At 36.7% G+C, this 18,587-nt stretch overlaps 1 protein-coding gene across 1 annotated transcript in view; it reads left to right on the forward strand.

Annotated features, from left to right (window-relative positions):
• PGAP1 (GPI inositol-deacylase) overlaps positions 1-17,363 on the forward strand; it is an 82,971-nt gene extending 65,608 nt beyond the window's left edge. The window contains exons 14-15 of the mRNA XM_083125364.1: positions 3,150-3,251; positions 10,449-17,363. Coding sequence (XP_082981490.1) covers positions 3,150-3,251; positions 10,449-10,692 — 346 coding nt within the window. The 3' untranslated portion in view covers positions 10,693-17,363. The remainder of the gene's footprint in view (positions 1-3,149; positions 3,252-10,448) is intronic.
• The last annotated feature ends 1,224 nt before the right edge of the window (positions 17,364-18,587 follow it).

Raw genomic sequence — 18,587 nt, forward strand, 5'->3', positions numbered from 1 at the left:
ATCCATGTGATTTAATTTATTAGTATGGGCCTGTGCAGATAAGAATTGACCAATTATGCTATAAATACCAGGTGATAATGGCATATTGAGATATCAGTAAAATTGCAAAGTATTTTTAACACACTATTATTTTAATGACACAATTCTGCCATTTTGATATTGTTCACATAAATAAGAGTGTAATTCATGAGAAGACATTTAATTGACATACAGTAACATACTGTTGTTCATGTGATACATCAACTCAAAAAGTTTTTATTGTGCTTGGTTCGCTTTGACATCAGCAGGGCTCGAAAAATCCCAGTTGCCAGGTCGCCATGGCGACTAAAAGTTTCAGCCTGGCGACTGTGATCTTTTGCTGTAATATTGCCATTCTTTTAAGTTTGTATGTCAAAATTTTGAAGATTCTAAGTTCAAATTGCAGTACAGCGTAAGTTAGCAAATGATTTTTTTGAAAAACTCAATATGTTGACCTAGGCAGAAATTTATTTTATTTTAAACATAAACTAAACGTAACGTTTCAACCTTCTAGCAAGGTCTTCTTCAGACTCTGTACCAAGTACAAAAGACCTTACTAGAAGGTTGAAACGTTACGTTTAGTTTATGTTTTAAAATGATATAAATTTCTGCCTTGGTCAGCATATTGAGTTTTTCATATCATGGAAACAAGGCTTAATGGTGTTATGATTTTTTTTTATCCACATTGTGAACATTTTATAGAATCAGTAACTATTCCTTACTCTTTGTCCCCCAACCTGTAATTTTCTGCTTTCTCACATGATTTAGCAATGTTTTGAATACTGTGATGCTCAACTTCTTATAGTATGAACAATTGCCAGTAGGTGGTTTCCTGGTGCCTGAATTTGAGAGCTGGCGCCTAGCTCTGATAAAGACATTTCGAGCACTGGACATCAGTATTGCAATTCTGTTCATATTTGATGTAAGTCTTGACATAGGACTCAAACTGGACCCAGCCTGGCTAGCGATAGTTAACCAGAAGCACGGCTGCAGTAGACACGGTACCCGATTGGTCTGCCATCTTCACTGGGATCCATCTCTCCACGAACGTGTATACACCGGGTTGACATTCAGCACTGCACTTCTACCCTTGAGATGAGAGGGACGTTAGCTCTCGAAAGCTTTGGAATCTTTTCCACAACTCACCTGTTTGATAGCCCGAGAGAATATTTTCATTTTAATGTAATTTGACTCTACCAACATGCTGGTGGTGTTAGTTATTCTGGTCATCATGCCTTACGTTTGTAAACTCCAGCCAAAGCCAGCCAGCTACATCTATTCGAGAACTCAAGTCAAGTCTGGCTAGCTCTGCCCATTTCAAGTTCCGTGATGTCACAGTGGCATATCTGACTTACTTGGCTTGAAAGATTTGAAAGCCATACTTGATGTTGTTGAGTTGGCTGACTGGCGTGACTGCAGATGGAAACTAGCAGAAAATGCAATGCAGCAGCTTCCTTTCAATGACCAGGCCAGCAATTATTTTTTTGCTGCCTTCGTAAGTCGGAAGATAACTGAAGGAAAAGATGTAGTTAATATTATTTTGTAATTCTTTTCAAGGATTTATGCATGGAAGGATATGTAAAAACTGGCATCCGAAGAGAGAAAAGTATAAAACAATTGGAAAAAGTAGTTTTGATCTCAACTGCAATGGTAGGGTCACTGAAGCATATTTTGAAGACTTAATTTACCTTAATTCAACGTTAATGCGGGGTACTAAACAAAATTGACCATACAATAAAATACTACAAAAATAATTATTTTCGATATGTATTATGGCATAAAGTTATTTGTTGATTGTTTCGGTTATTTTCCGTGCCAATTTCTAAAGTTATCAAAATTTTCTATTAATATAGCTGAGCTTTATAAAGAGATGCAATTTATTGCCATTTACACCTCATACTACTTCCAGAATCAGGTCCGCTGCTGTTAAACTTGCACCAGCTCAAGAGTCAACCAAGCAGTCAATCCACCACGCTGTTCGTAAACTACAGCTCGGGACAGCTTCGATAGTGACATCAACATGACATTTCCTGATGTATGCGTAAGCCACTTTTAAGACCTGGGCTGACTTGGCTGGAGTTTAAGAACACATCTATGTCATAGGGATCTTGAACATGAGTTTGGTACACTTTGTCCTTAATGCAACCTCACAAATATGCCAATTTCACTTTCACTATCTGCTTTCAATAAACTGTCATGCACTGTGCTCACACCATTGTGCTACTCCTGCCACATGTCCTGGTGGAGGTACATTTAAACTGTAGGTCCAGTCCCGATTACTGTGCATAAAGTGGTCTTACAACACCAACTTCAATCCTGCCACATGTCAACCTCCGTGGCGAAGTGGTTAGCATGTTACGATGCCAGGGGTCCCAGGTTCGAATCTTGACCTGCGCATGGAATGAGCCAAAAGGTGGAGAATAGCGAAGTAAAATAATAATTAATCAATCAGATCTGTCACATGGAACAGAAAATGTTGGGGGTAGTCAGTGCCTGTGCAAAACGTCTAGAATTAATGTATTACGTGAGTCAATTATGTTTCTCTAAGTTAATTTGAATTCTTCTTCCTAATTATAAACATGTGAACAACTTGTATGTACACCCAGTATTCAAAAGATTGAATTTGCCAAATTTTATATATTTATTGACTACTACTTACCTTACCCTACCACATGGCGCTACAGCCCTGCAGGGCCTTGACCTTCATAATGACTTTAGTCCATTCTTCTCTGTTTGTAGCCTTCTGTCTCCATCGCCTCACTCCTAGCTGCCTTAGATCTGCCTCTGCATCCTCCTGCCACCTCTTCCTGGGTTGCCCTTTCATTCTTCTACCTCCTGATTTTCCCACAGAAAACTTTCTTTGCCGCTCTGCTCTCCTCCATCTTTTCCATGTGTCCGAACCACTTTAACTGTCTTATTTTACTTTCAGTTATACTGCATTTGTTCGTATTCACCATTCTCCATTCTGCATCACAGCTCCAAAAATCTTCCTCAGAACTTTTCTTTCCCAGGTGTTTAGTGACTACTCCAGGTACGAATTTGAATGTAGCAACATGTACAACTTCCAAGATATTTTTAAAGCTTGTTTCTGTTATTAATTGATTTATTTCTATGTTCTCTTGAATTTCCAGACGCCACACAAAGTTGGAGCCAGACCCATCACTCATTCCGACCCTTATTCTTGTTGTGTGTACAGCAGTGTTATGGCAGAGGAAGGCACCTATCCCAAATTTGTAAGTATTTTTCTTTAATAAATCAAGGTAATGGTTTCATTGGAGTTGAAAATGACTCTTCTAATTCAAAATTACTTAAGATGTTTCTAAGTCATAAATATCAGTGTAAGCTGAGCTGATAATCTTCTATTGGAATTTGTTTAAAATTCAGCAATCATTTCCAAGATAGAATAGTTTTATTCTAACTTGTCATAAATTTTCTCCACAACGTAACCAGTACATTTACTACCTCTTCAGGTTAATTCTGATGGCTAGATGATTAAAGTACCACTCTCTCTTCTTTCTGCATCAGTTATCTATACAGGGTAATTATAAATGATTCATTGGGTTTGAAAGGGCTGCATTAAAAAATATATAACACATAAAATAAAGAATGATAATCGAAAATAAACCGAAACTGTCCAAGTTTGAGACATAGTTTCATAAATGTTGAATATGGCTTCCTTTCAACACACATCTATGCGATAGTCTAGTTCGCCCCACACATGCTCTAGCATATCCCTACCAAGGGTCGTAAATGTAGCTGTAATGTGATCCTGCAGCTCAACCAAAGTTGTTGGTAGTGGTGGCACATACACTGTGTCTTTCACATGGCCCCAAAGGAAAAAAATCACAAATTGTTAGGTCGGGAAACTAGAAGGCCATGGGAAAAACACTTAGTCATCTTCAGCACATTGCCCAATCCAACGGCGTGGGAGTTCTTCCTTCAGGTAGAGACGCACCCCAGTGTGCCAATGGGGCAGTGCCCCATCGAGTTGGACTATGGGACTACAAAGTTATTGGAATCCTCTTTCACTTGTGGAAATGACCACAACTGCAGCATTCCAAAACACAGAATGCTTTCTGCTGCATAGACGCCATTTTGGAAACTAGGATTGTGCTGCCATCTGTCGGCAGCCGTCGTGGTTACAAATATGAGAAATTAAACATCCAGATGTGTTCTTTTGTTTCATGATTAGCACACACACATTATATTAATTGGTTTGGAAATATTTCACTTTAAAACTTGATGAATCATTTATAATTACCCTGTATTTTGGAAAGACCTACGTAGACTTAAGTTGGTGAACTAATACAGGTGGTAAACAATAACTGATCACAACACATGATCATTTATCTTAGTTTTTAACCAAGTAAGTACCTCAATTGACCTGTCTTTTTACCCCCTGTCATTGCGTGACATGTGGCTATCAAAAATGTAAACACAGATAACATTCCACTTCATGTAATCATCGTTCATCTTCATCACCACAATTAACCCAAAGAAAGAAATTAGGGCTGACCCAAGCTGTAGTTTCTGCTGATACTAGCAGTATCAGAAAGTATTGGTTGGAATGTCGATACTGGCCAGTACTTTTTCTGGTGTTTTGGTCTTTCGTGGGCCTCCAAAAGATGCTGTGTGGCATATTTGTGGAGTCTAATTATCCTTGGAATTATGCTAAATTCAAAGTTTCTATTTATTTGGCAACAGTTTGTGTGATGAAGTGGATTTTAGTATGGAATGTTAATTGGACATTGTCCATTGTCTAGTGCTTTAAACTATACTTATTCTAGTACTACGTTTTGAGAGGCCACTTTGCTTGTCTTCATGTAGATGAAAATAAATTTGTTGAATAGCTGTTCTCTCAAAATGTGGTGTTAGACTAAGTATAGTTAAAAGCACTAGGCAATTGATAATGTCCAATTGCATGCTAATGTAGAAGCATTGTCACTAACATTCAGAGAATTATTTCTTGTAGTTTACGGTTCTTAAAATGCACATAAACACAATTTTTGATGTAACGTTTCAGAAGAACGCACACTCTGTTCGCCAGACATTTATTCTTGTTTGATTACGTCTCTTGGTGGAGAATAAATATCTGATGAAGGGAGCATTTCATCAAAAATTGTGTTCATGTGCTACAAGGGAAATTATTCAACAATGCAAGAAATACATATAAGAAAAATTCAGAAATTTATTAAACTGGATTTTGTGATTACATAACAGGTAGTTAGTCTTGAAGCTTTCCTGGCGACGAATTATGAAAAGATTCTCTCGGGCTATCGACCAGGTGATTCAAAGCTTTAGAGAGCTAACGTCACTCATCTTCAGGGTAGAAGTGGAAGGTAAAAGAAGAGCCCGGGAGATCCGAAAAGATCGTCTGCGGAAGTTTTGAGATCGGGAAAACGCCCCATCATAGTGAAATTTGTAAGCTACCGCTCCAGGAACGAGGTGTGGAAATCAAAGAAGATGCTAAAGAACTCGTCCCTATTAATTACAGAGTCGCTAACTCCCTACAGACAGAGGGTTTTGCGGGTGGCAAAGGATCGCGTAGGGACACGCAATGCCTGGAGTCAAGACGGGCGCATTTTCGTATCTCACGGAGGTCGACGCTACCTTATATCTTCCCCCGAGGATCTTGACGTTCTCCCTTGAGATGGGGTGCAACGCGAACTGAGTACGAAGTGTAATGAAGAGCATATGTGACTTTTGTCGTTATGATACGCTGTGTATGAATAATTGTGTGTGTGATGTGTTCAAATCATGTGTGTTTAGTGTGAGTTTTTTGTCCGGGTTCTTGTTTATGTTATCGTTTTTTAATGTGAGTGTGTGTGTGTCATTCCCTGATGCTTTCCTCCATGCTATTCTGCTTGACAGGGTAAGTAATAATTCTAAATTTAATTTTGGTATGCTAATGTTTCTTCTCCCATCTTGTTTCTGTTCGTTAAACCTCAATTCTAAAAATGGCTAATCTGGCAACAACGCATCTCGGTGACAGTGGACGAAATTCTGAAGAGGGTCGTCGCTCTTCTAATTGCCCTGGCACTCCGCCCCCCGCGGTCAGCACAGCCAAAATTCTCGGAAATGAGCTGAAGACTTGTCCGAACTCACTGTTGGTGTCACACGTGAATGCACAGAGCATCGAAGCGCACCTCGATAGCTTCAAAGCTATTTTCTCCCCCCTGAATCTCCACTGCATTCTTGTATCGGAGACATGGCTTAATCCCCTGACATCCTCCGGCATGGTCTCCTTGCGAGGCTACAACGTCTTCCGAAACGACAGGTTGGGGAAACGAGGTGGCGGGGTGATGGCACTGATAAGGGAAGATATTACCGCGGTGGTTGTGGCTAAATCTGACGGTAACTACGCACGAATGACAGAATATATTTTCCTGGAACTTACCATCAACAAACAGAAGCTACTGCTAGCTGTTGCGTACCGTCCACCTGGAACGTGCTTTGTAAATTGTGAAGAGGAACTGGCTAAACTCATTCCCATGTACTCGCATGTATTATTACTTGGCGATCTGAACTTTCATTTAGAAACTGACAAACCCGAAGTAAATAAATTCCGCGCTGCAATCTCTTCTTACAATCTAAATATTTTGAAGCTCGATCCTACCTTCCACACGGCTACATCGCATTCTTGGCTAGACGTCATCTTAACAGGAGACTGCTCTCGAATCACCAAACATGGACAAACGAGCGCCTGCGGTCTCTCGTTCCACGATCTTATTTACGTTGCTTACTCGCTCAATGTTCCGAAATCCAAGCCAAACATAATTGAATACCGCGATTTAAAGAAAATTAACCCCGCTTCACTAAACGAAGATGCTACAAGAACCCCATGGAATTCAATAAACAGCTTCACTGATATTAACGATAAGCTTAATCAATTAAATAGTCTAATCTTACACATTTTCGACAAACATGCTCCACTCAAGAAAAAACGCGTCACGCGGCCTGCTTCTTCCTGGATGACCGACAGCATTCTCGCACTTATGGCGGAGCGCGATTCGGCTCACCGCAGGTTTAAATCTGACAAGCGCCTCAAATCTCCAAATACTTTAAACAGTTTTAATAACTACCGCGTGTTGAGAAATCGATGTAATCAGGCCGTGCGCAACGCAAAGAGAAGGCTCTCTTACGAATTATTAAATATGCAAGGCAACCCCCGAATGTTGTGGAATAACTTAAGAAATCTAGGGCTAGGAGAGAAACGTAACGTAGATCCTACTCGTGTTTCGTCGCTTGATGAATTAAATACACATTTCTCTCTCTCTAATTCAATGAACAACGATGCTAAAAATGTTACTATTAGAGCTATAGCAAACCACAAAACAGAAATGATAGAGTTCAATTTTAACCCAGTCTATGACTTCCAAGTTGCAACTGCAATCGGTCGGATCAAATCTGGTTCTGAAGGAGCCGGCAACCTCCCATTGCGACTAATAAAGCTGATTTTACCTCATGTATTGCCATACATCACTGACATTTTTAATCTTTCTCTGCGCTCTGGCATTTTTCCAGATAAGTGGAAAATAGCACACGTTCTTCCTCTCGCCAAGACTGACCCCGCCACTTCCATTGACAATTTCCGACCTATCAGTATTCTTCCCGCGCTATCGAAAGCATTAGAATATATTGCTCACGACCAAATCAGCCGACATACAAATGAAGTTCTGGCTCCGTTTCAGTCGGGATTTAGACCTAATCACAGCACTAGCACCGCCATGACTCACATAACCGACGACGTCAGACAAGCTATGGACTGCAGACAGGCGACAGTTTTAGTTTTATTGGACTACACCAAAGCTTTCCAGTCACTCGACCATGATATTCTCATTTACAAGCTAAAATCATTTTTTAATTTCACCACCTCTGCAACCGACTGGGTCAAATCCTACTTAACTGGACGTAAACAAAGGGTGGTTTATGATGGCAAGTGCTCGGCGCTATCTGAGATTACTTGTGGCGTTCCGCAAGGAAGTGTACTCGGCCCTTTATTATTTTCTTTATACATTAATGACCTACCAAATATCTTGAAACACTGCCGTTATCACCTGTATGCCGATGACGTCCAGTTGTACTATTCTGCACCCCCAGTAATGTTAAACGATGGTATTTCCAAGGTTAATGAAGATATAGAGAGGATTGTTAACTGGTCGCTAGACAATGGCATGTATATTAACCCTAATAAAACACAAGCAATTTTGATTGCTTCCGATAAACTGAAACGTTACGTAGATCTTAACATTCTGCCTTCCATTCTTGTAGATTCGACTCACATTCCATTTAACCAAACTGTTAAAGATCTGGGAATTGTATTAGACGGAAATTTATCATGGTCACATCACACAAGTTCGGCGTGTAGAAAAGCTTTCGCATCTCTGTATTCTATAAGACGCATGGGCAAGTTCCTCCCCACCTCTATCAAGGCCAAACTATGTCAGTCCCTAGTTTTATGCCATTTAGATTATTGTGACGTAGCGTATTCCGGCTTAACAGGTGAGTCAGCTAGACGTCTACAGAGTGTTCAAAATGCCTGCGTACGATACATTTTTAATTTAAAATATTGGGACCACCTATCACCTTATTTTCTCAAATTGGGGTGGCTACGTATGCAAGAAAGACGAACGCTGCACACTCTGATTTTACTTTACAAAGTTCTCAACCTCAAGTCACCTTCCTATCTCCTCTCTCGCTTCCAATTTCTTCACGAATTTCACGATCGCGACACCAGATCACGCAGCTCCTCAGTTCTCTCTATCCCCGTCCACAGATCAAACTTCTTCTCCAACTCTTTCTCCGTATCGGCTGTAAGACTATGGAATCAGTTGCCAGAAAGCACTAGAGCAGTAAGCTCCGTCGGTTCCTTTAGCAGACGTGTTCGCCACTCTCTTCAGAGTAGTCGTTAGATCTTCCCCTGTCAAGCAGACTAAAAAGCATGTGCAAGTGAACGAATTCTTAAAATACCTTGCAGTTACTTAAATACAATTTTAAATTTTGCATTCTCTCATTCCATATTTAGTTTTTTGTGTATTATATATTTTGTATTTTGTGTGTTATATTCAGGGCTTTAAGACTTGTGTGTATGAGTATAATGTGTGTGTGTGGACCTATGTGAAATGACTTAGTGTACTTTGTGTATAATATAATAATGTATAATTTTAAATGTATGGTTGAGTGGAAGAAAAGGCTTTGTACGGCCTTAACTCCGCCATTTAAAACAAGGCATTAATAATAATAATAATAATATTTTCTACATAACAGGTGTTTTGATGCAAAAGTTTGGTAATTGATGCATATAATTGGATTAGAATACTTTTACACACTAATATTTACACGGTGGCTACTCACTGGGAATTCCGGGAATTATGCATGAATTCTGCTTGAATTTTTCACTGTAGACGTGAAAAATTGCAAATTTTATTAATCCAAATCCCATTGAATTTATACATATTTATTAATGCCCTGAGGCAATTTTTTTTACAGTTTAGCTTTTATTTTTATCGAGGAAGGAAAAGAAAAGAAAGCTTCGTGGAAAATAAAACATAATTCTCTCAATCCGTTTACTTTGTTAGTGCCCTTTCCAGAACAATGTATCTGACAGACGAAGATATCTTGAAGTTGATTTCTTGAAATTCTTATACAATTAACAATTTTTCCTAGACTAGTATATCCCGTATCATTTGTGACTTGTGTTTGTGGATGTATTTCTAGTCTGAGTATGTGAAATGGCAAATGTAAACTCCACACCTTTAATTAAATATATATACCGTTCAATTAAATTGATTTAGAATATTTGGATACATTAGAATCGCACAGACTCCTTTATACTGTTAATATATTTGTGTGAAGGTGGTGAGAGGCGGTAATACGAATGTTGAAATAGAGAAAACATCTGCTTGTACCCTTAAATTTTTGGAAAGTTCACCTTGAAAACTGAGAATTATACTTGAATTTTATCATGGTCCTAGAGTGGCCACCCTGATTTATCAATATTTTGATTATTGAACAAACTTTTAATTCATTCAATTAGGCACACACAGGAGATGGAACTTTTAAATGATTGATTTGCTTTATTTTACTTTTTATTTTATTAGCTTTTTTGTGCCACTTTTGGCTAATTTGTGATGATGGGGATGAGTGATGATATGATGAAATTGATGAATGGACACTCACAAACATCCATGCCCATGCTGGGCTTCGAACCCGGAACCCCTGGCATCATAGTGCAATATGCTAACCACTCTGCCACGGGGGCCAACATAACTTTTAATTGTTAACAATTTTCAAGCATCGGTATCTGTAGGAATCGATATCAATATGGGTATTGGTTCAAAGTTTTATTGGCTTAGCCCTAGTACAAATACAACATTAAATAACAAAAATACAAAGATGAACATACTGATTGTTTCTCTCCCCCATTTTAGGAGACACTACAAGGCTGTAGCATGGGTTGTGTACTTTGCAGCAATACTGGTGCTACTCTATGCACCCGTATCATTGTATCGCATCAGTTACATAAGTTCAGTCGTGTTCATTATCATAAGTCTTCATCAGACATTTGCCAGACCCGAAAACCCCAGTCAGCCTCTCCCGCAATCCTCTTCGGGTGACGAAGGTAGCGGGCATGAAGATTCGGATCTACCAGAACACTCGAAGAAGAGCTTATAGTCTTTAAGTGGAACCATATGATTGTGTACTGTTTTAATAGAGTTCTGTGATAGGAAAAACTGTTTTGAGTAATCATTTGCTCAGATAGAGTGAGTCATAAATTTTGAGTGTAATTGTTTTATACAATAAAAAGAGAAATTAGTGATGTTATTTTAATGTTGAAGAGAATTCTAAATGTGTTGCAATATATAATGAGAGTAAATGTAATATATGTGTAGTTGTGTGTCTGTGTACTTGTTGTTTCAATCAGTTTAATTTTGTATTTATAGGAGTTTCTATGGCTTCTAATATAAAGACACATATATATATTTCGTAATAGGTTTTTGCAATGGTACTGGTATTGTAATAGAGTAATAACATATAAATATGTGTACCTGATTACGAACATGAAAGGGAAATATAATTTAAAATATGTTATTTTGAAATTCGATGGGGGTGGGGTGGCATACATAAAAGGAAGTTTCATTTAATTCGTAAACTTAGCATCTGTGCTTTAAACAACTACCTCATATGTAGTGAGAATGTATGTTCACTTTTATACCTTATTGTTGATTCATAGCAGCCCTTGAATCAGTCCTTATCTGAAATATTTTTGGCCTATGAATGAATGCCAACTTACCTAATCTCAGTGGAAAGTAATATAGTTTAGTATTTCAAGTAATGTTGATATAGATTTGTTCTTTTAAAGTGAAAATAACCAGTTCTTTTAATATTATTTTAGTGTAAAACTCAGGTCGTCATGGATGAAAATTGACCTTTGTAACTATTCAGAGAATTACTTTCATATCTATGACTTGGTAAAAATGTGCTATCAGCTCAACCCTGAATTTGCTAACTCGATAAGTCAGTGGCATAATTAGGGAAGTATATAGTAAGCACACCCAGGTCTTTTATATTCAGTAAACATATGAGGGATTGTATTCAGACTGCCACAAGCACACACACAGACGTACACTAAATGTATTTATAGTAGCAGACAATTCTGTGTCAAATTGTTACCACTTGAACTTAGTGTGTCAGTAAATTACATTGTCTTTTTGTAAATTCTGAAGACAAGTATTTAAATTTTGATTGCAAGATCAAGACTATAGGGTGGCTGAACCAATTTTCATGTTGTTGTCCAATATTATCCTGTTTTATGATCCACCTCTTTACAAGCAGTTTAGGAGCATATATTTTCCGTATAACCACAATTCTTTTTTTATAATATATTAATTTGTCCATTAAATTATAATTTTGATTTTAGGAAACATATTTATTGTATGAATATTGAATAATAGTAGTTTATTTTGGTGTCACAAATGTGCATTGTTATCTAGGGCTACCAAATGAACAGTCGTACCATAGAATGAACATCACTTGATAGTTCACAAAATGAATAATGTGGTAACATGAACAATTGCATTAGTGTATTAGTGTAGTGTGTGTGCTTAATGAAAATGACAATGGCCTAATTTTTTATTCCTTCTGTATGATATTTGTAGTAAATCATGTTTAGAAAACTTTTAAATATGTTGTTAATAGAGCAACCACAAACAAAAGAACCTTTTGCCAAAAGCCTCCACGCATCTTTCCCTCCATCCGTTCAACTCTAACCACAAGCAACCTGCTCCACTCTACCTCTTCCCTCTATGCGCTAGTGTGACTCTCAGGACATGCTGTTCTATCAGGGCTTCCCACCGTTGTTTATACTTCATAAACATGCTGTATTTGATTTTATATTAATGCTTTTATAATTACTTGTCGAAACTCATTGATAATAATAGTTGAGATATTCAGGAAAAAATAATCTGGCTACCCTCCTCTACTTCAAAGTTTCAATTTATTATCTTTATCTTTATCTGGAGCTCACCCAGCATCAAATAGGGTACCTGGGGCAACCCTGGGTAGTAAAGGTGGCATGGTGCTGATTACATCACCTCCAACATGGCCGAGATCGATAGAATGTGTGGGGCCCTATTCCCACATTCCCTTATATATGCCTCATGGTGCAAAGTGCATGGGGAACTTTGCCTTTTATTTTTTTTTAATTGAAATACATGCTGAAATTCCTATGCCTTTCAGCCTATCTAGAAAAGCAGCCTTTCATCCTGAATTGCTTGCGATTTCTTTCTGTTATCTTGCTTGTCTTCCACACAGACACACACTGTCATTCTCACCCCCTCTCTCCCTCCCCTCCCTAACATTACACGTGCCTCGTAATTTGGGCTTCAATAGTGCTTCCAGATATGCACTTTTGTGCTACTCTTTGGCTTTGTAAACAAAATTTAAAATCAACTATTAGGATTTAAGATAGCGAAAATCAGATAGTTGTGATAACTAGAAAATGTGTAGGAAACATTTATGAACTATTTTAGTGTGGTGAAATATGTGGGAATGAACTGTAGTGGATCCACTAAAAATGAAAATTCCTGTATGTTGTGTAGACCGTCGACATGCCAGACAATATGCTGTAGTCTCCTCATAATTACAGTACATACTTACCATTGCTCCTTGAAAATATAGTATTAATTGCATGTTCCCTTGTCAGCACAGCCAATGCAAGTTATGCACGAATTAAATGAAAAGTGATAGCGACAATTACAATAAAAAATATAATGAAAATACTTGCAAGCAAAAGCAATAAAGATCAGTTTTATTTAAAAATAAAGACATTTATATCAATTGGGTACATGAGGTTTGTGGTACTAAGAACAATGCTATGGTACATTAGCTACCATAAATATGAGGACGAGTTTTTGTACACAGTATTGAGTGCATGCTTTTATGGACTAGGATAATCAAGCTGTATTGTGTTGTGTGCTTCCATTGTTTTTTTGTGATTGATGTTTTTACTAAGATCTTTTTGTTTAATACAAGGCTGTAATGGTCTGTTTAGCTGTGTAGACATTTTTTGTAGTATTTTAGATTGCAGCTTTTACAACGTACTAAAAACATAATTGTGTTGATTCTGCTTGTGTAAATTTAAGATCAAAAAAGTGTAATTTTGTGCTGATACTCATTTGTAGTGTAAATTTCTAAAACTTTATATTTAGAGATGGGACAGATTAATCTGTTTTACAATCTGATTTTTCCATAAGTAGCCCATAATTTAGTGCAAAATTCTGCTATTTTTTTATTTTTTAAAAGATTAATATTAAGGTATAAATCATGTATGTTGGTTATTATAAATGTGTAAATGCAATGGAACCCTGATTATGCTTTTTTCAGGGGATAAGAGTTTATAATGAAGGTAAGTGTCACATCTGGGGAAATTATATTACAATTTGTTTTATTGAGGTCAAGATGGTTAAATGCATAAAGCAGAAAAATACAAAATCTAAGAAGGCCAAATCAATGCCGTCATCTGGTTACATATGTTAATTAAGGAGGTGAATGAACCATTGAACTGAAACCTTTTTTATCTTGCACTGGGTTGGCAGAATATCTGTTATTGGTATCGGTAAATTTTTTATGGATAGTTTTCTGCTATGAGTAAAAATTACGTATCAGTCTCTAACATTTACTATCAGTGTAGATTTTTTCTTGTACATGGAAATCATTGGTGAATTTGTGTCAAAGTAAAGCTATTATATTTGTATGCTCAAGATGATGGAATGGGGGTTTATTTGCAAAACTTATGAATTGACTGTGGCAAGTATTGTGAATTCATTATAAATAACCATGAATTAATATTTTTTGAAACAAAACTTTGCTGTGCTTAGTGTAATAAATTGTGATATACAGGGTGTTCCATTTACAACTCAACCGGAGCTGTGGATAGTACAACCATGCGATGCAACAGGAATGGAACACGACTGGCTTTTCCTCGGTTTCTTTCCAAGCGGGGAAAATGTAATCTCATCGCATGGTTGTCAGGTACATGTAAGTAACACTATTTTCATGAAAATTCCAAGTTTCTTTTTTATTGTTTTCAGTAATTGCATGATGGATACAGTTTCGAAACACACAGTCTTAATTTCTAAAAACAACGATTTTCCTAGATCCCCCTTAAAGACACCTCATCCGATTGGCTATCGGTAGAAAAGAACATTTCTTTTTTCACTGCCATATATACCGAGCTAATCCACCTAACCAAACTGAAAATTACCGACGGCATGTCCGTACATGTGTGTTATGTGCCATTTTTCATGCTTTGTAAAAAATTTCATTTACACTTCCTGTTACATCTGGCAACACTGCGTGGACACTAATGAAATCCAATCATTGTTCCCTGGTTTAAAAATATATGCATCAACAAGGCTTCAATTTGGTATAAGGCTTATATGTGTACCACTTCCGGTTCAAAAGTTGTACTATCCCCAACTCCGGGTTGCGTTGTAAATGGAACACCCAGTAGTTTGTCCTGACATACGGAATTGTGAATGTGGCATTCCATTTAGAAATAAATAACACACTTGGCATTTGGATCAGCCAGACAAAATGCTGAGAAAAATGTGTTATAAAATCATATTGTAAATTTGACAAAATGTTCAAAAACTTATTTGGAATCTGATGCTTTCAGCAACAGGTAAAGATATAATAAACATAAAAGACAGTTTTCTTGTTTGTAGTAGTGTATGCATCACATCTTGTGCATATGTTGTAATGAATAATGTAATTACTTATATATTGGTAGCAAATACATGAAAACAGTTTTTTACAGTGATAGGAGAGATCTGTAGCTGTACTCTATTGATATCAGCCAGTATAGGTTTATCAGTAAAATTACCAATCTGATATACCTGTAAATAGCCTTAATTCTGCCATTTTGTTATTATTTGTATCAACATAAATTATATGTTTCAGTTTCGTAAAGTAATACATAAGTACAAAGTTTCTTTAAAATGCATTGCAGTCACCTGACTACATTCATTGAATAAGGTGATTAATAAACTATTCATGTTCTTCAAGAAACATTTGGAATTGTATAACGGATCAGTAGAATATCGATTGTTGGTAAATTTTATATTGGTACTTATTATTATCATCAAAATGTTCATGTTGGTTCATCCCTACTGTTTATCAAGGTAAAAGGTGTTTTGTTGTTATCTTTCACATGTTTAAGAAATAGTGCAAATAGGAATAACAGTAAAACCATGAAGTGTTGGCACTTGAATTATTTTAGGGCAAATAGGAACAACATTACAACCAAGGAGTTTGGCACATGAATAACTGTAGGGCAAATGGAAACAACAATAAAAACCAAGAGTTTGGCACATGAATAACTGTAGGGCAAATATGAACAACAATACAACTAAGGAGTTTGGCCTATGAATAACTGTAGGGCAAATGGGAACAACAATAAAACCAAAGAGTTTGCCACATGAATAACTGTAGGGCAAATGGGAACAACAATAAAACCAAGGAGTTTGGCACTTGAATAACTGTAGGGCAAATAGGAACAATAATCGGACCAAGAAGTTTTGACAATTCAATGACAACCGGTATTAGCATTGCTGTATTCATATTGCATTTTATTTTATTATAGTGCCTACTTGTCCTTATTCTTAAGGAATGTGCCATAATTTTAAAATAAGGAGAAATAATGTGTAAGAAAATGTTCCAATATATTACTACAAACCAGTGCTTGACTTACCTGTGACTAACCTCCTCCTTCAGGTGTTGCGATATAACATTAAATGGTCTCTTCCACACACACATGAATAGCAAAAGCTTTGCATTGTTGCTACACAAGTAGCTTGCTTTCATGTTACATGACTAAAAAATGTAAGTTTTTTTTGAACATTAGCTTTGTGTTGACAGTGTCATCTGATTTATTTAACTTGGGGGGGTGGGGGGATTTGGTCATAGACATTTTAAATAAGGTTCCAACTTGTATTTAAAAATTGTTATTGATTTCTCTCTCTTTTTTTTGTAATGTTATCAATTGCAACAATTAATTCATGCAGAAGATTATATTCATCAACATTACACTTATTTACAAACTAGTTTAGTTACCTGTTATTTAAAACTATAAAATCACCTGAGGATAACAAACAAGATGCATTTTATCTCTGCTTTCTATAGTTTTAGCAGTGATTGATTTAATACATGAACTAAAAATTTCATGTATGATTTGTTATTGGGTGTTATTATTTTTAATTTAAACCACTGCTACTATATTTAAATTCCTTTTTTATTATGTGTACATGTGATTGAGGACATGTATGTTAACAGAAAAATTGCATGTTACAACCTTAAGAATATTGACATAGTACACTCACTGTTAGCATTATTATAGTGTAGAGGTCATACTTGTAACATGAAACTGAAATTGAAGTTAGTTTGCAAATCAATCATCACATAGTCCAATATTTTTATTATTTGTTTTTATATAATTCAGACTGGAACCACAAATAATTTTTTGTAGATGTGTTGATTACTGAAGTTCGTAATAGGATTTTTCTTCATGAATCATGAAATAATAATCATTAAATTTGTGATTGTACGTTACTTGAACTGTACATGATATATTGGCAGATAAACACTGTAATAGTGGTTTGTAGTTAATGTGAATTAGAACTTGTCTTTGTAAGTTATTCAAGGAAATTTTCAAGTAATGTTTCTTAGAGAGAGAATGAATAAGCAAACATAGGTGTAAATTTATGTACAAATGAGATGTATGGTTTAACCATTTGAAAGGCAAAATTTAGAAGTTATATTGTTGGCACAATATCATAAAAGAAATGTAAACCAACAGATTTATTTAGTAATAAATTATTTTTGTTGATATGTTGTGATTTTAAATATTTTTCTTTATACGATATATTTTTTAATGGAATTTCACGATAACTTCCATCTCTTGTTTTGGTTATACTGTACATAATTGTCAGTCCCACACCATGGCCATGCAGTCTAAGGTGTCAGGCTTTGGGATTGGGCTACGGGATACACACTGGTTTTAAGTTTCCTGGGGAGAAGCGTAACAGTTTTTCTCCTGAGATTTTGGCCAGTGTGTGGGACCAGTGGCCACCCACCGTCATGAGGAAATTGGGCAGCAATGAATGAGTAGTGAACCTGGTTATGAAAACTTACAGCGACTGCATGTTCATCGTGCTGACCACACATCACCCCATAACTGGTTGGATGATCGCATGTGAGGCATCCAGGAGTAAGGGCAGCAGTCAGTAGGTAGGCTTTGGCCTTGAATGGCTGTTAGCATACCACCAGTTCCGTATTCCGTACACATGCCAAAGGTTTGTTTTCAAAACAGAAATGGATACCACCTAAAATAAAATAATATAAGCAACATTATTATTTGAAGCAGTGTTCCCCAATACCCTCATTTAAGTTTTTTTCACAAGGGCCCAACTTGTGGTCATTTTGGCTCTAAATTTGCCCTTACACTCCCCAAAATATGAACTCCCCCCTCCCTCCCTTACTGCCAATCGAAAATTCTGGCCTTGAAATGACCTTCCAGTAGATGTCTTTAGTGCAGTACCACCATGTGAAGTAACTTGTATTTTTTTGTTGTTTACTTTGTACTAGAATCATGAGCTATTGCTTGTGATAAGGACATTAGTTCTAGACAACTGTGATTGAAGCCCCCCTCCCCTCCCCCTTCACTTGGAGTACAACTATCGAAGAATGATTGTGTTTTGAAATTGCTTTTTGACCATATCATGAAAGCAAATTTCTGTTGACACAGAAAGTTGCTGAATTTTTTTTGATCTGTAGCAATCAAGAAACTGTTCACACCTCAAGTTTTATTTTTCAACCATACTTTCTTCGAGTACGGTCTTTTCTATTACTTTGTGGTTGAAAAGAATATTTACCGGACATGTAAAGGTAAAAAGTTGTTGAATGTAGAGGGTGGAAGGAACCCAGTATTAAGACCTTTTGACTAACTATTAATAAGGATTTAAGTTTTTTTTCTAAAAAATCATAAGGCCAGTCGCACAAATGATCCGACA

Source organism: Lepisma saccharinum, chromosome 7 (genome assembly GCF_977018435.1).
Source record: "Lepisma saccharinum chromosome 7, izLepSacc3.1, whole genome shotgun sequence".
NCBI classification, from domain to species: domain Eukaryota; kingdom Metazoa; phylum Arthropoda; class Insecta; order Zygentoma; family Lepismatidae; genus Lepisma; species Lepisma saccharinum.